We start from the raw sequence: 23,200 nt of genomic DNA, 5'->3' as shown, positions 1-23,200 counted from the left end.
TACTTTAATGATGGTTATCCTTAATAATATACATGTAACTGGATCTATAATTCATTTATCTTCAAATGTCCTTCCATAGTAAGGGAATGAATTAGTTTTTAATGTTTAATGTTTACATATAGTTAGTAAGAATAGTATACTTTCAACATTAATTTCCTTTTAAAAAATGCACTTCCTAAGAGAACTCGCTTTTTCTAACTTGAATACTATTTTTCCCCTTCTAGAAAATTCTGGAATATGTATATGGACCAGGGTGGGGGAAGAGACGGGATTAAGACCAGTGTTGTCTTAGAGAGAACACATCAAAGTTTGCTCCTGCTCATGTGAACAGAGGCATGTCACATATTGCTTTTCTATAAAGTAGGTGCTTAACGATATAGGCTACATGCCACCAACAACACTCTTTCTGGTGAGATAGAAGACCTCCAGGCCTTGCCATCTGCCCTACAACTTCAGCCCAAGATCCTCCAGTTTTGCCATATGCTTTGCCGTTAAACCTTCCAGAACGTTAACCACGGCCATTTTACCAGCCTTACCAATTCCCTGCTGTTGTGCCCTTAGGCCTTAAGGACTTTGTATCCATTTTGTAGCTGTACCCTCTGATATATTGGTTCTCCCAATTACAGTGGGAGCTCCCTAAGAGCAGGCACTATCTTGATTGCCTTTTTTTTGTGTGTGTTCTCAATAATTAGCACATAGTAAGGGTGAATAAATGCTTTTTCATCCATTAATAAATGCTTGTTGAATTGCATCCAGACAATGCCATATTACATATGTATGTATTATTCCGCAGTCCTTTGGTTCTTATCAGTCCTGTGCATGTTTTACAATTTAAATTCCTGATGGTTTCTGGATCATATTTTGGTTTAATTTCTGGATCCAAGTATCTAATGTAGTGCCAGGAAAGCAAGAGTCATTCAATAAAAGTGTGAAGACAACAAGTGAACCTCAAGAGTTTAATGATAAAGGAAAGTGAACAAATATTAACTTGTTATTGTATCTTTAAATTATTTATGACAAGAGGAATGGAAAACATCAGAATTAAAGGAATAAAATAATCATAAGAAATATGGAAATTCTTGTGTCCAGCCACAGAGGGGTAAGTTCTTCAAAAAGACTCATTCTTCTTGGTCGCATGTTTCTCATTGATTTTTAAAGAGAGTCACAGGAAAAGGGTTCTCTCTTGGTACTTAGAAATATCACAGTTCAGAATCACATTTATTTTTAAATGGTCAGTATGGTCAGAATTTTATTTTTTAAAAGAACCTACTGAATGGCAAAAAACAGTGCAAATACTAATTACCATGTTTGTTAGTACATAGGAAATTCATTTCATTATAGTGGAAACTAAGAATATGAAATATAAAAAAGTCACTTTTTAAACTTTGTTTCTGATTTCTAATATCCAGTTTCTTTTACAAAAGTTCTGAATTCTTCTATTTTAAGAAAAATCTGTACTTTCTGCTTCCCAGATGTCCTCATTCTTCACCTTGGCCTAGCTTAGAAGCAGGAGCTTTTATATTAGTCACTGCCAACTGTCTAGCATGAGAACAAGCATTTAAAAATTATCCATGTTGTACAATTAGGAATCTAGTCATATTTCAAAGTGTTTAACTCCCTTGCAACGGAATTATTTTTTTTTCTTCAACATCCTTCTCAAAGTAATTGATGTTACTCCATTTCATTGAAACTTTTGGATTTCACCAGTTCATGTGCATGAGAAGCCCAAAAAGGAATATACTGGTTATTTACTAATGGAAATGAATACTGTAAATGAGTGTAATACGTGTAAGGACTATAAATCATGTCCTTCTCCCTTGGTCCAATTTTAAGTTCTTACAAATGGTCTTAAAATCAAGGATAACGTATTAAAAATTTGTGGTATAGATTGGCCAAAATTACATTGGGTGGATTCGGAAGGAGTGATGCAGAACAACGAGCAGAATTTTAGCAGAGACTTAAGAAAACTATGGAAAAAAAACAAAGTAAATGAAGGTTAAGCATACACAAGGAGTTTAATCAAATATGCAAACTTTTTAAAAAGATGCCAGGCAAAGTCAAGCACAATTAGGAAATGAGTCATAATTTGTATTTTATTTGCATTTATAAGCCCCAGGGTTAATGTTAACCTTCTAGTACTTTTAAGATTTCCTGGTTTTAGAAGATCTGAAAATTATAACAATTATAATGTCAACATTCTTTAAAAGTAAAAATAAGAATACTCCAACCCTACGTAAACAAAGTTGAAAACCTCAACTTCTGACTGCAAAGGTCATCATTTGTAACATTTTGGGATAAATTTGAAATATTATCTTTACTATAAACTGTGCATTGGTTTGTTGAGAACAGAGGTCCTTAACTCTTTGGAAGAGACTTTAGAGATCAAGTCTAATACTTTCATTTTACAGGAAACTGAAGTGCAGAGTGGTTAAATGATTTGCTTAAGATCAAACAGGAAGTAAGTTGCAAAGCCAGGGCTAGAATGAATGAATGACGGGGTCTATAGACCCCAAAGATTCTTCTTTTTCCACTACACTGCACTGAAGGAAGTAGTAAATTCCATAGGACCCTAAATTCATTGGCAGGAAAAAAAATAGGTATGGCAAAATGAAGTCTATATTTTCAGTACAGTAATGGATGAATCCCACATAATAATTTGGAATGACCATTAAGCTAATGTACATCAGTCAAATGAATAGTTCAGTTCAGGTCTGATAATAGGAGAGGTGCTGACTACATAATGAGATTGCTTAAAACATCTTCAGAACTTAAGATTTCAATTGCTTTGTCTTTCAGAGCCATCAGCAAAGGAAGCTACAAAATTATTTTGGTGATATTGTAATTGATGAGGTCACTTTAAAAAAAGTCACTTGTAAAAAGAAGTGTCTCATAATTTGAAATGGGTTATAAGTCGTAAGCCACATAAGAAAATCAAGTTCATTACTCTCCTGCCACAGTTTATTTTTAATCTAAATACTTCACCTGACATGCTTACTCACACTGAACAATGAATGACCTTTGACTCTTTCTAAAAATTAAGTCTGTTCTCAAAGAAAAAGATTTGCCAACATTAAGGGTATTTAAAAGAATATGGCAGAGACTTTGAAGTGACAAGGAATTTGTAGGAAATCTCTGTAAAGAGGAATTATAAAAATGTTTTGAATGATAGTAGTATGGTTGGAATCATTCCATAGTTCCCCAAGGTTAATATCTTAAGTGACATTTTGATGTATGTTATAGTACCTTGGGACATCTTCATGAGTTTAAATCTGGTCTCAGAACTTATTAGCTCTGTGACCTCAGGCAAGTCACTTAACCCCATTTGTCTCAGTTTCCTGATATGTAAAATGAACTGGAGAAGGAAATGGCAAACCATTCCAGTATTTTTGCCAAGAAAACCCCAAAGAGGGTCACAGAGAGTTGGACATACCTAAAAAATCAACTTAGCAACAACAATGGTATCTTGGTTTAAGAATTAGCTATATGTTGTGAATTTTATCTACTACCATGTAGGTGACCCAAAGAACAATGTAAAAGCATGTGCTGGGGGCCATTAAGGTATATTATATTCCCAAGAATAACTTGCACAGAAGGGATATTGAGAAAAAAGACATAATCAAACATTTTAACGCACATTAAAGAAGGTAATCTAGTTTATAAAATCATAAAATTTTAGACTTGGAAAGGCTAGGCAGCCACCTAGATGCCCAATTCATTCATGAAAGGAATATATATGTATTCCTCATATATCTCATAACATATGCGATCATTCAGCCTCTACTTGAGTGTGGGGTAACCCACCAACTCTTAAAGAAAGTCATTCTACTTTTAGACAGATATGTTTGTATTTTTTTTCCTGACATAATGGCTAAATTTGGGTTGTTGAAATTTCTACCCATTGTATGTGATATAAACACAAAATCTTGATTTAGTGCTAGATACCTTTTGCCATGTTGATCTTAGATCATTAACAAATGCTGATATATATTATACCTTATCTCAAGTTTTACTAAAATCTAGGTAACTGATATCCCTACCTTTATGTACCCATCTAATGATAATGTCAAAAAAAGAAATTAGGTTATTCTGGCAAGACCTGTTCTGGATGAATTATTTTTGTCATAATCACTTTCTAACTAGATATTTTCCAAACATCTTTTTATTGATCTGTTCTAAAGTACTCTATTTTCTTGTTGCACACATTTTAAAACATTGATCACTGAGTTAGCTTTCTATCAGTTTCCATGTTTAATTGGTTTGAAATTTACTTTACTTATTGGAAAGAAACATCCATTTGGAGCTTGGGGAAAAAAATAGGACTGTCTGAATGGGAATCAATGGGAGGACCTCTGTAGCACTATATCTAAATATTTTAATACCAAGGGAAGTCACAGCTAGTATCTGGAAAATTGGTCACAGAACCAACTTTAACTACAAGTGATAAATATCCCTACTTATATTTGATTTCAGGGGTATTGGAAATGTCCTACTGTCCACAGATATTTCTTTATTACCCCCTTTGTTGCTTTATGTAAAAGTTTTATCAGCCTGTTAAAAACATAAATACAGCTTAAAGGGGTAACACTTAAGCCTCTCTATTTGCCATTTAGTTTAGTGCAAATGAAATCCAGAATGTTTCCTGAGAGTCATTTTTGATAGAAGAAAATGCAATGTAAAAGAGAAAATAAGTATGGAAATTGCCTGAGGGCTAATGCTAAGGAGAATGGGGGAAGGCACAGAATTAGGTGGTCTAACGTCAAATTTTTTTTACTTCATGATTTTTCATTTGGTCTGTGGGTACAAGGAAAGGGGGATCGTGGGAATGGACTTACCAACAGGCCTGGAAGTTGATATCAAATAAATTGAGTCTATCCATAAATGCCTCATGATTCCCCTGGAAGTGTCATTCAGAAATACTTAGAGTAGAAAATCTAGAAGGGTTTCGCTAATGGAAATCGAAGGATGTAGCTCTGAAAAATCATGAAATTGACAACACAAAACCCATAGATTTTGACAACCAGGCAGGTACAGTTGATAACAAGCATCTGAAGAAGACTGAGTTGGGTCCCAAGGTAGAGGGAGCCCAATTCTACCTCCAATACTAAGTATCTCAAGGTTTATCTCTGATCCTCGTTTTAGTGAAGGCCTGTTACTGTCTTTTGTACATGACATCTTCTCTTCTTAGACACTGCCACCACCCTGGAGTTGGCATTCTTCTCTTTGACCTCCCTGAGTCAGGTCTCTAAACACTTCAGTTCATTCTCCACTTAGCCATAAAGTGATTATCCTAAAGTCCATTTCTGACCATGTTACATCCCACTACCATCCCCTAATTCAATAAACTCCTATTGCTTCCTGATACCTCTAGAATCAACAATAAAATCCTCTGTTTGGCTTTTAAAGCTCTTTGTAACTTGGCCCTTCCTACCTTTTCATTCTTCTTATAGTTGGCTCCCTTCCACATACTCTGTGATTGTTAACACTGGTCTCCTCACACAAAACACTTCATTTTCCAACTTTGTACAGGTTCATTGGCTGTCTCTCCATTCCTAGAACTCTATCCTCCTTATATATGCCTCTTGGTTTCCTTGGGTCTTTTTAGTTCCAGATTATATTCGACCTTGTGCAAGAAGCCTTTTCTGGTGTCCTTTAAAGTTGATGCCTTCCCTCTGAGATCATTTGCAACTTACATGCACATATCTTGATTGTACCTAGTTGTTCATGTGTTGTTCCCCATTAGATTGTGAGCTCCTGTGGGTAGAGACTGTTTAAGCCTTTCTTTGTATTCCAAGCATTCAGTAGAACACCTGGTACATAAAAAGTATTTAATAAATGGTTGGTGACTTGATATAAAAACATGATGTAAAAAATATCTTCTCAAAGGCTAGTTACGTTTTTCTTCATAATAGTAAAAACATAAATGATAGGACCTGTCAATGCCTGAAAGCAATATATAAATGCTAGCTATTATTAAAAGTATAATTATCTGTTTTACAATTCTTTCCAGTAGAATGAAGTCATGACTGGGAAAGTGCTGCCCAGACTCTTGGATCAAATCTTCAGTTACTTGAACATGGTCGGATCCTTTGTCCTGAAATAGTATGGTCAAGAATGAAACTAATTATAAAAAGATCATTGGTACAACAGAGTTAGCTAAGAAAAAAATAACTAGAAAAAAAGAATGACTGCCTTTGGTAAGTGCTTTACCAATCGCTAAGAGTTAAGAAACTTTAGTGGAAATGAAATAAAAAGTTATTGAAAAGAGTTCAGGAAAGGTAACTTAGGATGCTCAAATCCTAGTCCTGACTTTGCCAATAGCTCATTGGGTGATCAGTTAGGGTACAAATTTGATAAACTTCCTGGGCTTCGGTTTTCTCGTATATAAAATGAGAAGTTCTTTCAATGCTAACATTCTCTGTTCTGTGTTTCATGACTATACAAGGACAGGCACATCAAAAAAAGTCAGTGAATAGTTTGAACTCCAGACCAAAAAACTAAAAAATAAAAGGAGATCATTTGTATGTGTTCATCCTAAAAATGGGGATGGCCACTAATGTGGTCTTGTTCTCACTGTGCTAAGCTGCATTAATACCAAGTTGCTGTTTCCATAGAGTTATGGCCCTTTGGAGACTCTGACAGAGAACCCTATGGAAATGAACGAATTCAATCAGATTCATTCGTTGCTGGTCACCTTTATAGCAGAGACCTTAGGAAGAACCTAAAGCACAGGTTTTACTTTAGATGAATGTCTACAGGAGGAAGGTGAGTTAGAGCAAGTCAGGCAGAAAGATTCTGAAATAGGCCTTATTTTCTAAATAAATATTAGCCAGGAGAAATTGAACTAATGAAATCCCTTTTTCTTCCTTCATTTCCACATTGAAATGTATATTTTCCTTTACCAGAATCCATTCTGCTCTGAACACAGAAATATTACACATACTTGATCCATGTTACAGTTAAACCAGGTTGCATCTCTGGGGTTGGGTGGTTGGAAGGAGAACAACAGGATGAATTTCATAATAACCATGACAGTAAGAAGAGTGCCTTCCATTTCTAAGCACTTCACAATTTCCAAGGTGCTTTCACATAACTATTGAACTTTGGTCAGAATGAGGTAAAAGCCAGAGCAAAATTGTAATGAGAAAGGTACAAAGAAAGGGGAGAAAATAACCCTGCCTATTGGTTTGCCTGAAAGCTCAGCATTCTTATCACCAGTTGTTTGGGTTTATCTAACACACTAGTCAGATATTAATGTGGGAATTTTACAGGTTTCTGCAGAGAAGACAGCCCAAGGGAATAATGTCTGTCTTGAGATCTTAAAAGACCAGACAGCAAATAGTCAAATGTATCTAGAAAAAAAAATGCAGAATTATATAAATTGAGTTATCACCTTTTATTTAACTTGTGGTTATTAAAATTACCCTGCTTACATCTTTTCTTCTGTCTCCTTTGGGATCTTCTTTAGAGAATTTTATGATCCTGTATCATGCAATGACATAATAGAATGAGATGTAGACGCAGCAAGAACAATTAATTTACAACTTACTGACACATATAGGTAGGTGTATATTTACACATATGTTTTATAACATACATGAGCACACAACATAGTGTACATATACGTATACATATATGTGCATATATGTATGTATAAACAGATTTCCAGAGGGGGAAAGTATTGTAGGAGGGGAAAGTGTTGTAATATTTGCAAAATGTAGGTAAAGATTTAGTTGCCCAGGAAATAATTTATATTCTTAGCAATATAAAATATTTTTTTTAAATTCCACTTAAATGGCTCTATATTTTGGTCTTTATCAACTTTCTAGTTAAAAGCTAAGTACTGAATTTCTACCTTTCTTTTCTTTTAAGGTGAGTTATTAATTAGGACATCCTAATTCAGTCAATAAATAAATCAGAACATTCCGTTCTATTTTTTCTCAGAATAATTTTTCTTCCTTCCCACTCCTTTAAGCATTAATATTAGATTTTACTGGCTTCATTTTACACATATTGTAATAATAACCAGAGTCCACCAGATGTCTCTCATTCTCCATCACAAGTCATAAAATAGGCAAGTCAAGGTAAGGAACAACAGCCGCCCACAGTATTTTCCCAAGAGAAAGAAACATAACCTTATTCTTGTCACAGCTGAAAAACTGAATGCAGAATTTACATATAATTTCAAAAACATGGTTTATCTCCATTGTCAGTAACCCCCAGAGGGCTACCTTTTCCTTTTTTTTTCTCTTCTTTTGGTTCTAATAATTGTCTATGAAAAATGCAGTAGCCAATCGTTCTCAGTCTTCATTCTGAATCAGTCAACCCAAGAGTTTCATAGTGCTTGCCACTAGAAGACCTAAGGGCTGTGGAATAGACAGCAGTAACGTTACTTCCTTAATTTTGGTTCATTACTGTAAGAAAAAAACATGGGTTTGTCACAGGGACTCCAGAGAGGGAGAAAAAAACAAGCAAAACCAAAACCAAAACCATGTGGTTATTACAGAGAAGGACTGAGACCATAGAATCTTAATTCTAGTGCAACCTCTTTATCTTGCAGATGAGGAGCAAAGGGTTTCTAAAATAACAGGGCTGCCCTGTGAATTAGGATCCACCTTCAACACCTTCAGCTTACTATTTCTTGACTCTTAAATGGCACATTCAAGTCTTGTAGCATTTCAGAAACACTCCCTAATTAATTTTTAAAACACCCCTCCAATGGTTATTCTATTAACAGAGAAGCACAAACCAAGATTGAATAAAGTGTCTTAGCTTCGGCAGAATCAAGATTAAGCATTTGATAAGAATGTACCACTTTTCTTCCAGATTTCTCCCTGGACTCTCGTGATCACAGGAGCCTCCATTGATTAGAGCTATTCCAGATATGTTTTGATGCATAACCAAGTCTAGATTCTTCAGGATTATAGGGGGACAGGTTGTGATAACAGTACTAAAAATTATGGACAAACTGAAAACACTCAAAGTAAGTAATTGGTATGCAAATTATATCCCATATGCAAATCAGGTACAAACTAATTAAATGCATTACCTCTACCAAACATTTACAATGCACTCTTAATTATTTGGGGACAGCTTGTTTTGAGCCTGCCACTACCCTAAGGAACAGAATTAAAGTTTTAGGGGATGTTCAGAAGTCTCTGTATTGATGTACTACCAACTAAAGGAGGGAAGAAAAAGAATTGGGAGCTGTCTTTCATGCCACATGGTCAAAATGGGTAGAACAGTACTTTGGGGACCATTTTGGGGGCTTCTAACTTAGAAGCACCCATCTGTTATTGGGATCCCCTTGTACCATCTAGCAACAAAACTCTGTGCAGTTTGGTGACTCCTGAATGCATCTGGACATTTGAGGAACCCTAGATGGAAGCCCTTGGACACATTCTGAATAGGACATGTGGCTTCCAAAGGTGCCTGGAGGGTTGGAAGTTAGATTCAAATTTCCTGAATAGATGTCCAAATCTATTTGATGTGTTCTGAGTAAACACAGATCCAGAATGAAGATGGACCAGTAAGAGTATACTGGTGATGGCAATTGTGAGAAGGCCATGAGGCCATGGAACCAAGTGATAGGAATACTTTCTCTGATGAATACCAGCTGTGTTGAAGGCCCATGAATCAGTTTAAAAGGATCGAATCTTATTCCAGTCTCATTCATCATCTGATAACCACCTATCATGTGTGAGATGTGAGGTAATTAGGTGAAGCCATAGTGCACAGAATGTTGGACCTGAGTTCAAATTTGACCTCAGATACTTACTAGTTGTAAATGCAGGGCAAGTCACTTAATTTCTTTCTGCCTCAGGTTCCTCAACTGTAAGATAAAGATAGTCATTGCATCTACCTTCCAGAATTGTTGCAAGGACAAAATGAGGTATTTGTAAAATATACATATGCAAACTTTAAAACCTCATCTAAATGTTAGCTACGATGATGAAAATAATGATGATGGTGAAAATGGTGTCTTGAGTTTTGCTTTTCTACTTAAACTTCTGTTTGGCAGGAATCAGCTTCTCTTAGCTCCTAGCCTTCCCGTCAGGCACAGGTCAATTTTCCTCAGATCACACTCCACCCACCACCCGCCCCCCCCTGCCCCTTCTTTCCAGATGCCCTGTATGTAGTCAGTTTAGGCAGAATTTCATCCTGAAACAGTGATAAAGCTCTAAGTCTTGGGTCACAGTTTCTGCTGTAATTCTCTGTCCTGTGGGAACTAGTTTGAATGGGAAACAAAAACAAACAAAACAAAACAAAATCCCAGCTCTCAGTACTTTTCCACTTAGCCACAAAGGGATGCAAAAACCCTGAGGAAGAACCTTTGAGTCACTCAGTGCTTAGAGATATTAACTATCATTATGCATCCTTGGTGGCATATTAACCAGGACTGACATATGCCTGGGAATCAGGAATCTGAGGCCCAAGTTTAGCTTGGGGTGCTCTGCAAATGAACCGCATTCATTGCTTATGGAAATATTAGATATCTGTTCCTCTACATCCTTGTAATTAACCTTGGTTTACTCTGTAACTGAAAGTCTTTTGTACTGTAACTTTCTGCATCATAGTATAATAATGATGATGATGATGAGAGAAATGATTGGTTTTCTATTATATTAATAACCTATTATTAAATCAAGATTGAGGTTTTTCCTTTCTGTTTCCTCATTCAGCTCCTGTAAGCCAAGTCAGTCAGTATCTGAAGGACATTGCTGATATATGAGATGGCCCAATCCTTTAAGTACATGCTCTGTATCTGTACCCCCACCCAACTACAAGGCCTTAGAAACAGAATCTAGTCTGAGTGAATTCTTGCCCTTAGGAAGTAAGTCTATGCCTTTGCAGGCTGCCCATGCCACCCCCCCCAACCCATACCCCCACCTCCTTCCCTGCTGTGGTCTACTCAGTAACCCAGTCTCTGAAGGAGAATGCCAACCAGAGTGGTGCTGGTAGAGATGGATTCCTTTGTCCACATTGCTAAGGGACAGTTTAGTTGAGTTGACCAAGGCACATTCTCAGCAGGAGGAGTTGAAGACTTTTAGCCCACTCCTCATTAATATGTCCACCCAATCAGGGTTGATTATTCATCTGTTTTTCCAAAGGTTTTTAAGCATTCACTGATCTCGATGGTTTTGTCTTTGGTTACAGAGAGAAACAACTGAGCATCAATTTATTATCAGCTATCCTAATTAATAACCATTAATTACCTAGAAACTCTTTCTCTTGGGCTTTTCATTCATCTCAATGAAGATGATAATGACGGCTAGTATTAATAAAGTATTTTAAGTTTTATAAAGCACTTTACAAACGTGTCCCTTTAATCTCACAACAACCCCTTGTGGTACTGATTAGTATTATCTCCATTTTATAGATCAATAAACTGAGGCAGAAGATAAATTAATTGCTTAGGGGCTCAGAGCTGGTAAGTATCAGAGGCAGGATTTAAGCTGAAGTCTTCCTAATTCCAGGTCCAGCTCTGAGTCTGCATTATTTGAAATCTGGTTGGTTTGTCTCCTCTGAGCCTCCCCAAACCTAGTCATTTAATCCCATAACCCTCATACTCATTGCATTGTCCTCACCACGTTGGATCTGGGTGTCCCTAGGGTTGCTATAACTTGTGAGCATGTGGAGTCTTTGAAAGTATGTTCCTATCATTCGCCCTTATCTATACCTCAAGGCTTTCTCTGTGTGTGTGTATGTGTGTGTCTGTGTCTGTGTGTGTGTCTGTGTGTGTGTGTATCTGTGTGCATGCATGTATTCATCAGTTGCGTCCAACTTGGCAAAGGTACTGGAGTGGTTTGCCTTTTCCTTCTCCTGCTCATTTTACCTATGAGGAACCTGAAGGTCAAAGATTTGCTCAGGGTCACCACAGCTAGTGAGTGTCTGAGGCCAGATTTGGATTTAGGAAGAAGAGTCTTCCTGTCTCCAGGCCCATCTACTATGCCAAATGTTCACCCAGATAAATAATGTTATTAACCACTCTACTCACACTAGCTCTTCCTAAGCACATGGGAATTTGAGTTAAAAATAGGTAAGACTGTGAGATAGCAAAGCATGCCAAATTTGCCTAAGAAGTAGTTGTTATTTTGACAATTTGCTTCCATTGGTTGATGAGTATTCTCTAAATTACTATTGCTGTATGGAGGCCAGATTGTCAGTAGCTGCTTGATGGAAATATTAACTCTGGAATCTTAAGAACTCCCCATCCTGACACTAGGTAAGGTACCTCAGGCAAGTTGCTTCATCTTTCAAAGCCTAGTGTTCTCATTTAGAAATTGAGGGGATTGGACAAGGTGATCTTGGGAATCCCTTCCACATCTAAATCTATGCTATGACATGTGTATATAAGATTTAGGGGCAGCTAGGTGGCACAGTGGATAGAGTGCTGGGCCTGGAGTCAGGAAGACTCATTGTCATAAGTTCAAATCTGGCCTCAGATATTGGTTAAATGTGTGACCCTAGGCAAGTAGCTTAACCCTGTTTGCCTTAGTTTCCTCATCTCTAATATGAGCTGGAGAAAAAAATGGCAAAGCATTCTAGTATCTCAGTCAAAAAAATCCCAAATGCAATCATGAAGAGTTGGACACAGCTAAAGTGACTGAGCAACAATCTCCAAGATTTACTGGCCTCGCTTTCAGCCCCGTGACAAATGATTCAGCATTATGCTGTTATAGCAGCAGTTTCCCAAAGGGATCTTTCCACATTAATATCTGTAGTAATGACTATTTGGGGACTCAGAACTGCAGCAGGAATTTTGAGATGGATGTGGTGCCGGGGTGACTAACATTTTTGAAGCAATTTCTTTATATAGCAGTGGAATCTATGGACTTGGTTTGAATCAAATTTCTACTTGTCTACATTCAGTCCCAACTCTTTGTGACCCTATCTGGGATTTTCTTAACAAGGATACTGGAGTGGTTTGCCATTTTTTTCTCAAGCTCACTTTATAGATGAGGAAACTGAGGCAAATAAGGTTAAGTGACTTGCCCAGGGTCATATGGCTAGTAACTGAGGTCAGATTTGACCTCAGGAAGATGAGACTTCCTGAATTCAGACCTGGCACTCTATCCACTCAGCCACCTAGCTGTTCCAAGTTTCTAGTACTTTCTAGATATATGATCCTGATCAAGTCACGTAAACTCTGTGACTGTAGTTTCCTCCCATTTAAAATAGGGATAATAATATTTTACTTATATCCCCCTAACAGTGTAGTTGTGAGAAAAGTATGGTGTACCCTGTGCTATTTAAATGGGGACAATTAGTAGAAGGTATCTTTTTTTATTTAGGTCAAAACACCCTCTTGTCCCCAATTATGACCAAAATGGTGCCAGGGAAAGGGTTATTCCTCCTGGTAGCCAATCATATGAAAAAAATTCCAGTAACTTTAAGCAGGACTTTTAAAAATAGCCAATTTTTTTCTGACATGTGTTCAGTCATTTTCAGTTGTGTCTGACTCTTTGAGATCCCCTCTGTAGTTTTCTTTGGTAAAGATATTGGAGCGGTGTGCCATTTTCTTCTCTAGTTCATTTTATAGATGAAGAAACTAAGGCAAACAAGGTTAAGTGACTTGCCCAAAGTCACACAGCTAGTAAGTGTCTGAGGCCGGATTTGGAATCAGGAAGCTGAATCTACCCGATTTCCAGTCTGGCACACTATTCACTGCATCTCCTCACTGCTCTTTTTCTGACATTATTTCATAGAAACTGAACAAAAAATGTTAGCCATAAATATTCAAATTATTACTGCTGCATATTAATTCTTCTGTATATTATTTATGTATTTTATTAAATTAGCTTCGTTTACCAGAAGAAAAAGGAAAGGATTGTTTTAAATTCATCTTCCTAGATGAAAAACTTTTCTCTTTACAATGACTGGTCCTTACAATAACACTCAGAGTTCAGACTGTATTTCCAAAGGATTGTTGGGTAGCCAGAACTGTCTTTAATAAGGACAGGCTTCCAATCCTTCCTTTTTTTCTCCTCCTTAGCTCTATTCCTTCCTGAAATGGAATCACTAGAAAACAGCAAAAATAATAATGTGTTGCACAAAAACTAAAGTCAAATAAAGGAAAAGCAGCGGGCTCACTATGCTAGTCAGATTTCATTATAAATACTGGACAGCTCCCCCAGGGTCTAATGATACCCTCCAAGATTGAGGATGATGACAACATTAATGTCTAGAGAGGCAAACAACTACAGTTAAAAAAAAAATATTATTAAGCCAGAAACAAGCCATCAAATAGAGATGCTGAATAAAATTTTCAGTGTACAAAAGTTTGTAGACAGTGGGTAAAGGACAGAGATTTAGAAGGTAAAAATACTTGGAACTTAGGCATAGGGCAAATGTGTGTCTGGTACACTATGATTCAGATCCTGGGTAATAAGAGAAAAGAAAAAGGACAGTTTTTTCCTTGTTTAAAATATTTTAACTAAAAAAAAATAAGGAATCTAGCCCTCAATACTACAGTTACAGAACCAAGATTCACTCTCCCATTTCTGAGAGTTCTAAACAAGAATTCACTATATTGCACTGAATACCCTTGGAATGGCCATCTCTTGAACTAATCTATCCCCAAATCCCACTTGTCTGGATGGTCAACTTGCTTAAGCTCAGTAGGTTTGGCTGCTCTGACTGAAATATAATTTCAGGCTACACTTGAGGGGTTGTTGTTTAATAATCAGACCCAAAGAGATAGTAGAAAATGAGAGTTAGTGTTATTATATTAAGAGAGATTTTTTTAAAGAATAATCCCTTTTTTTTTTTTTTTTTTGCATGGCATGAACTTCATTGGCAAGCTAGTAAAACCCATGGATTCCTCAAAATGTTTACATATGGACAGGTATCCCAGGTTTTTTGTACAACCTGAGCTTGTCCAGGCATCCCCAGATCACCTAACATGAAAATGTCCTGAGGGGCCTTTGGAGCATGTCCAGATTGCTAACATGGAGACTTCTGTGTCCCCCACCCAGTGTATGGATGTAGGCTGCTTTGACTGACTATAGCCTAAGCAGCTTGCATTGTTGTAACTGGGGAGACTGAGGTCTCTATATCTATTGCTGTTTCTACCACAAATTTGCTAGCTTCAGCTCTTCCTTACTTTAAGTGGGACACTGGGTTTACATCCTCACTGGCAGAAAAGCTAACTATTCTTTAACCCCTTAAGGGTATGGCAAAACCTTGGAGGCGGGGCAAAATTTAACCTACCTGAACTTCTAGGCATTGAGGGCCATGGCAATCGGTATAAACACATTAAATAAAGTATATGGTATTGCAAAGGAAGATAATTGTATAGAAATGTAGTTATCCAATATATATTTTAAAAATCAATTTCAGAAAATCAATTAAATTAAATTAAAATCAACTTATGAGCCCCTGGCCTAAGAGTGGTCAGTTTCCAGCCTTACCGCTGAGATTAATGTCCAGAGGAAGAATTTCATTTGTTGATAATATCAACCATAATGTCTTTATCATCCTATGGTCAAATCAATTCAAAGGTGTAATCAATATGTAGAGTCACTGAAAGTACAAATATGGAGCTTGGGTGAGAGTGTGTGTGTGTGTGTGTGTGTGTGTGTGCATGTGTGTGCGTGTGTGTGTGCGTGTGTGTGTGTGTGCGTGTGTGTGTGTGTGCGTATGTGTGTGTGTTTGGGGGTGAAAAGTAGATGCCAAATCTGCTAATGGCTCAAACTGACATTCTCAATGGGAATTTTTGTTTCAGAGCGTTCATTTAAAATCTAGCATATTAGAAGTGTCTGAGTAGGAGCTTTCTGATTAAATGAAAACAGTTGTAATGGCTCCCTGGCTCCCTGCCTACCAGTCTTCTCAACAACTTAGCTTGACCCCTTGGCGACCACATGAAGGCTCAGCCCCATTTCAGGCTCAGAGATCCATCTAGCACCACAGTAGAGGAAATACAGGGATCCTTAGACCTATGCAGTCAAGCATTACTGCTACTTGCTTTTCCCAGAGGTTTTTTGTCTTATTTGTCACACTTCTTGACAAATATCTCCATGCAATGTATGAAGCTCTCCTTAGGGTTTTTCTGTCTTATCCAAGTCCCCATGGCTTGGTTCCTCAATACCTGCTCTCTTAATTTCTTTATATATGTCTGGAATTCCTCCTATTCCACTGACTCCTGTCAGAATGTCCTAATATCATGGTGATACACTGTTATTAAGGACATTAGGGTGGTACAGTGGTGAAGTGTGAGCCTGGAGTCAGAAAGACTCATTTTTGTGAGTTCAAATCTGGCCACTGGTACTTACTGGTTTAAGACACTGGGCAAGTCACTTAACCCTGTTTGCCTCATCCACTGGAAGACAAAATGGCAAACCATCCCAATATCTTTGACAAGAAAACCTCAAATGTTGTCATGAAGAACTGAATATGACTGAACAACAATGTGAGGCAGTTAGAAGGCCTGGGGGATAGAGTGCCAGGCATGGAGTCAGGAAATCTTGTCTTCCTGAGTTCAAATCTGGCCTTCGACACTAGCTGCGTGACCCTGGGAAAGTCACTTAACCCCATTTGCCTCAGTTTCCTCACTTGTAAAATGAAGAAATGGCAAATCACTCCAATATCTCTCCTAAGAAAACCCCAACTGGGGTCAAAAGATTTGAATACAACTGAAAAAGAATTGAATAACAGGAGTGTACTATTATACATTTAGATATTTACCGGCACTGGCAACCCAACTATTTGAATTTTTTATCCGTGTGGAAGCCTGTCTTAATTTTCTAAGTGGCATATCTGTCTAGTCTCTGGATCAAAGTCATCTCTCACCTGGTGGATTCTAACACCAAGGGCTGGTCCTGACAATGGTTAATGTGCAAACATGTGGCATGATAGAAGTTTCATCTAGGAGTCAGGAAGGCTTGGAGTTTCCATCCTACTTCTGATAAATATGTGCTGTATGACCATAAGCAACTCTTTATTGTCCCCAAGCAATTCTTTAAAACTGGAAATTTCAGAAGTATTGCCAATCTGTACCAGTGGAGGGGGTTTCCACCCTGAAAATTCACTACACAGGATGAAATTGTAGATCAGGACCAAAGTGTACATATATAACTTGTTCCAAACTACAGTTCAACAACTTCAATGGAGGAAGAGAGGATCATATAAAAGGGGTTGAGAGGGACCATATAGATCATTGAGTGTAAACCCCTCATTTAACATGGGAGGAAACCAAAGCCAGAGTCACATGGCTATCAAGGTTAGAAGCAAGATTTAAATCCATGTTAAGATGTCTAGTCATTATGTTTAGAGAAAGCTGTAGATAAACAAGTCTAAATGGAAGACATCTCAAGTCCTAATTTTTGTCCTTGGCCTATCTTGAAGGAAAAGTAGTGCTCTCTCTGTCTGTCTGTCTGTCTCTCTCTCTCTGTCTCTCTTTCTCTTTGTCTCTCTGTCTCTCTGTCTCTCTCTGCTGCTCTGCCTCTGTCTTTTTCTCTCTCTCTGTCTCTCTGTCTCTCTCTGTCTTTCTCTCTCTCTGTTCTTTCTCTTTCTTTCTGTCTCTCTCCATATCTCTCTTTCTTTCTATATTTTGGCTGCAAAATTAGAATACTCTTACCCTTTAAAACTTGTTTTGTGGATCAATTTAATCTTGTAAATAGCTGTGCAAATGAATGCTAATTGTTCCATTGACCATTTGGAGCCAGTTGCTGGGAGAAGTAATATTATTAATGAAAAAATTAAGATGGGATTGTTTATACATTTTGCTATCATGTAGGCTAAAGAGATGAGCAAATATTTTTTCATGATTTTGATGTTTATGCAAATGAGAAAAGGAAACATGAAATCGACATGATTAGACATGTGAATATAGACATTATGCTAATGTGAATGGGGAAAGATTATTTTACTACACTCATTATGTTAATCACTCTTATGTAATACTAAGACATTGCAAACAGAACACAGCCTACTCTAACTCAAATTAAGTACATCTGATGATCTATAGTATTTTGCCCTCAGAAATATATTTGTCCAGAGTTAATTATTATGGTCACAATGATTATATAGATAATGCAGTTGGGAATCAACTGATTCAAAAGCTGAAGGGTTTCCAGAGTAGTTTGAGGGATGCTTCAGTCAATTTCAGAATGTTTAAATTAATAAAATCATGGAAAACTACGAGCCTTGACTTCAAGGTTAAATTTGTCAAAGAGAATCTTTGGCACACACTCCGCTGCACTGTACCTGTACAGATGAAACTCGATAGTCCTCCATAGATGACATCATCGTTGTCTGGTAAAATAAATGGACACCTTGTCTGAACCTCCAAACAGTATTGCTTGCAAGGAATTGTCTTTCTGCAGTGAAACTGTGTGACTTCAAAATACTGGGAACAGAGCCAGGCTTTGTAGACAGTCTGGAAAAAAGAGAAGAATCAAAAATATAGAGAGATGACAATACTGCTGTCACTAACAGGACACGCAGAGCAGTGGGGTGAATGCTGTGCTTCAAAATGAATTATTTAAAAAAAATCACGTTTGCACATAGATAAAAACATAGGCACTGAAAATTACCGCAATTAAAAATGATTTCATCACATTCCTCAATAAATTACCATACAGTAACTTAACGTAGGACTAGCTTAATGCTGCTTAAATGAAGTAAGATTGTTTTAATTGGAGCTCGCATTTTTTAAAAAAAGGATAAATATTATAGAAACAAAAGTAACCTAATTTTGCATTTGAAAATATTATAATTAGTTGATGCAGTGTGTGGGGTCTATTTTCCCTCTAGTTTCCTTTGCATCTACAGCCCTAGAGCTTTTGCTCGCAATGGACAGTAGATGGTGCTGATTCTCCTAAAATGTTGAGAAAACAGTCATTATTAAGCTGTTTGAACTTCAAGAAATATAGAGCAAGGTCTATCCCTATAGCTATAAACAAAGCATCAACAATTTACATTTGTGACTCATGTCAAACATATTAAAAAAAAACCATCATCTGAGATGATGCAAAACACACAGAAATCAAGATATGTAAAATGAGCCCAACAAAAGATAAATTAATATTTTGGTTTTCAAAGAAGAAACAATGATTATAATGTTCACTCTGGCTTTTTTAGGCACTTGGTGATGCATATTAAATAGTCCCTAAAAGTTGAGTTAATAAGAAATTAATTTGTGGTGACTACATCATCCCCACATTCGTTCAGAAGTATTTCAGGGTATCAGAAATATACTCTCATTTTATTTGTTTCACTTAAATTGTGGTGGTTACCAAAAGAATTCTGGAAAAGATACATTGTGCTAGTCCAAGGGAGTGATACACTCTTTAAAAATAAACAGCCAACACCAGAACAATGCTCCATGCAGCCACCCATACCACACAAATGACCACAGTGTAACTTGCTAAGATAAAGATCTCTATCCTATAGTTATCACTTATCCATTTGGAAGTGTTTTATCAGTGAATCTTCTCCCAGTTCTTAGAAGGCACCAAAAATTGCCAGAGGGGAAAGAAGAGAAAGACCCTTCTTTTAACAGTTTCTTCTTTTCCTCATTCCTTGGATTTTCATCTTGAGCTATCCCCTAATATTAAGGTGTGTGATCTTGGGAAAGTCACTTAAAATGCCAGTTTTTTCAGTATTCTATCAATGAAGAGAAGACTTGGATTACATAACCACAGAATCATAACACTTTAGAGTTGGAAAGGATTTCGGAAGTCACCTAATTTACCTCTAATACTTTGTGATTCCATGATTATTGTTTTCTTGGTCTTTAATTAAATGTTTGAAACAATCAGACTCAGTATTGTAAGATAAAAAATTATTGAATATTGAGGATGGGAAGTTTTATTTCTAAAAAGTATAATGGTAATATTTCTTCCATGTTTTACTTAAAGGAATATGCTAAATATTTAAACTTAAAGCTTTTTTCTTTTTTCAAAATAATCCAGATATATAATGTCTGTATCCAAGGATCATAAACTTGAAATGAACATAATCTGTGTCATTTGTTGGCCCCTTGAAGTTCCAATGATGGATCTATAGATATCACATTTAATTAGAAATCTGGTTTTTGTTAATAAACTTTAATATAGTATAGATATATCCTCACAGTTCTTATTTTCTATTTGGGTGGGTTACAAATTTATATCACTAAAATTTATAATTAAATGTTGGCAACTGATAAATTAATGTACAGATTTTTTTAAAATATTCGAATTAATTTGATTTATAAAACAGAGTAACAAGTACTGCAAAGCTATTTTGAGGTATACAATATGAATAAAACACTGGGCACTAGCCTCAAAAAACTTAGAATCTACTCAGTCATGTACAATACTATTTGGAAAAATGTTACAACTCCAGTGGAGGGTCCTAAAAGAATATGAATGACAGGAGGTGTTTATCAGCTCCTGGTGCATGAGAAGTTCAGGTAGGTTATGTGAGACAGTCCCAGGAAAAGTGATAGACAAGGATAAATATGGTCATCGTTGGTGAAGTCCTCTGATCCAGTGCTCAGATACTTTTTAGTTCCATTATTTCTTAGACTTCGGTTTGGATTAAGTTCTAAACTTGTAAATAAATTTTCATGTAATGCCTATCTCAACAGTGAATGAGGAGCAGGGGAAAGAAGAAGGGTTCATGTTGGAACTAAAGGAATTTTGATAGAGAAATATGGAGGTTTGGAAAATGCAAGTGCACTTTAAAACCTTAAAGGACTGATAAAAATTTGGATCTATGCGACAGTAGAGTACCAGGCTAATAAGATTCAATTGTCCAGAACCCAGTTTTTGCATGATGATTGGCAGGCTCTAGCTTTTAGTTATTTTAAAAATGTCAGAATTCAGGGCTGGTCTTGTGGCCTTTTAACCCCTCTGTTCTGAGATTCAAACTTGTGAAATTTATATATATAACTTAATTTACTAATTGTTATATGTTCTGTAACTAAATAAATATGTAATTATTATTTTTTCATAGACCCCCCCCCCATAACCAAGAGATAACTTGAAAAAATCTTTTAACTAAAAAACAGAGATTGGCATATTATCCCTAGAAAGTACTTCAAGAATTGGGAGATAACCCAAGGATACTTATTATGAATTTAATTACAATACAACAGAGGGAAAAATAACTGCTACAGAATGGGAAAATTATTGTTCTTTTTCTTTTCTTTTTTCCTTAATCTTCCTCCTTTCTTTGTCTTTTATTAGATTTCCGTATGTAGGTGGGAACTTTTGATAACCACGTTTTGATGATAACAATTTTAAAATTGTGTTTTACACTGTTCCATGTCTCTTGACATTGTAGATCAACAGCTTAACAAGGTTCAATAGGTTACAACCCAACTTTTGCAAATATAAATTGTTAGTTCAAATAATTCACTTTTCTCTTGGGAAACCTACATGTCTATATAAAGAGAAGCTCGAAGAAAGACATGCTTCCACTTAGTAGCTGGTTTAGAAGTTAAGGACAAAATTTGAAGGTAGATTTCTTTGATCAGATATCCACTTCACTTTTCAGTGACAGAAAGCTCCCTTCTCTTCTCTGAGAGAATATTCTATTATAATTTCAGAAAATTGTATCTACTTTATGGGCTAATCTTTCATTTTCTATTCCCATCCCTAGCTTCTTCCAATAACAAGCATACTCTTCTAACAAAAACAAAACAAATTAAAAAAACCCCATAGATTACTCCAACTTCTCATATTGCAGTTCAAGGAAACAGTCCTCATATCCCAGTAGAGGCTTGTCACACACAGGAGGTAGTCAGATTGAAGTAAGTCTCTCCATTGTAATATGAATAATTCTACTTGCATTAAATTTTCTCAACATATTCCAGGTGAGATCTGTTCTCTTTTCATCATGGAATGTGTAAATCATATTTCTATCACATTTTCCTCACAGATTTTTATAAGATTAACTCCTGTTGATTGAAACATCTATATGGCTATCAGATACCATTAGGAGAGCCTTAATATATTGCTATAATATCTTCCCCTTTGCAGAATCACAGAATCTCAGAGTAGTAAGGATCCCCAGAGACTGGGTTCAAACTCAAAACGAAACCCTCTCTTCTTCATCACTAACTGATCATCACACAGCCCCCATTTGAAGATTTTTGGGGAGGGGGAAAACATCAATCAACTTTTGAAGAAGCCCATTCTGCTTTTGGGGCACACCTAAATTTGAAAAAGCTTTTCCTTCTGTGAAGCGTCTTTTCTGACACTTTTGCCTCTTGCAAAATAGCCTGTATAATAGCCTGAAAAACAGCTATGCTTTTCTTCCTGTGTCCTCTCTTCTCCATGCTAAGCATTCTCAGTTCCTTTAGTCAATTTAGATATGCCATAATATGGTTTTCAATCTCCTTACAATGTGGTTGTTTTCCTCTGACCCTGTTCCAGTTTTTCAGTGTCATCCCTAGAATATAGCATGTAGAACTGAACACAATTTGTTTTAAATGGAACAGAATGTGACAGACTATGCCTTCTTCCACTATGTCCTTTTAAAATACAGCCTAAGATCATATTACCTTTGGGAGCCCTCATGTCATGTTAATTCATTGTAAGTTTGCAATTTGTTAGAATATTCAAGTATTTCTCAATAAACCATGGTCTAACCAATTTTTCCATTCATTAGACTTCTTTGCATTTTCATTTGGATGTGTCTAAATATTGATCAACAGTATGATCAGATCATGGCATGTTCAGTAAAGGCAAATCAGATTTCAGAAGTGTTCAAAAGTAATTTCAGGAACAAGATATGTTAAAAAGTAATTGACAAAACCTGTGTGGGCATGCTAAGCAAGTAGGCGAAGGTGAGAAATAGCATAGAGCTTGCTAAAGGGAATACAACCCATGAGGAGTTTTGACATCAAGGGAATTTGTCTCTCTTGGGCCTGGGCACACATATAAGTGAAGTATTCTTCAGAATTAAGAATCAGTTTGCACAAAGTATGCTAAAATGTTTTCTACTAAAATAAGCTAAAGTGTGTTCGTCCTTCGTTGCCAAAGAAGACCATGCCATCAGAGAAATGATGACATGACATTCACTTGACTTTGTTTTGAGGGAGGGCTGTGCAGGTCACCAGCCTCTCTTCTTCTCCAGAGCCATCTGAATCCAGTGACCAGATATTCATCAGGATGACTGGAGATGACCCAGGATGAGGCAGTTGGGGTTAAGTGACTTGCCCAAGGTCATGCAGCTAGTGAGTGTCAAGTGTCCGAGGTGAGATTTGAAC

The 23,200-nt window shown here is 36.6% G+C and overlaps 1 protein-coding gene across 1 annotated transcript in view; it reads right to left on the bottom strand.

Annotated features, from left to right (window-relative positions):
* Positions 1–23,200, bottom strand: part of LOC140512679 (uncharacterized) — a 429,100-nt gene that overhangs the window by 21,091 nt on the left and 384,809 nt on the right. The window contains exon 2 of the mRNA XM_072621996.1: positions 18,205–18,376. Coding sequence (XP_072478097.1) covers positions 18,205–18,376 — 172 coding nt within the window. The remainder of the gene's footprint in view (positions 1–18,204; positions 18,377–23,200) is intronic.

This window comes from Notamacropus eugenii, chromosome 6 (assembly GCF_028372415.1).
Source record: "Notamacropus eugenii isolate mMacEug1 chromosome 6, mMacEug1.pri_v2, whole genome shotgun sequence".
NCBI lineage: Eukaryota > Metazoa > Chordata > Mammalia > Diprotodontia > Macropodidae > Notamacropus > Notamacropus eugenii.
The sequence above is the reverse complement of the archived record's forward strand: the minus strand, read 5'-3'. Positions and strand labels throughout refer to the sequence as shown.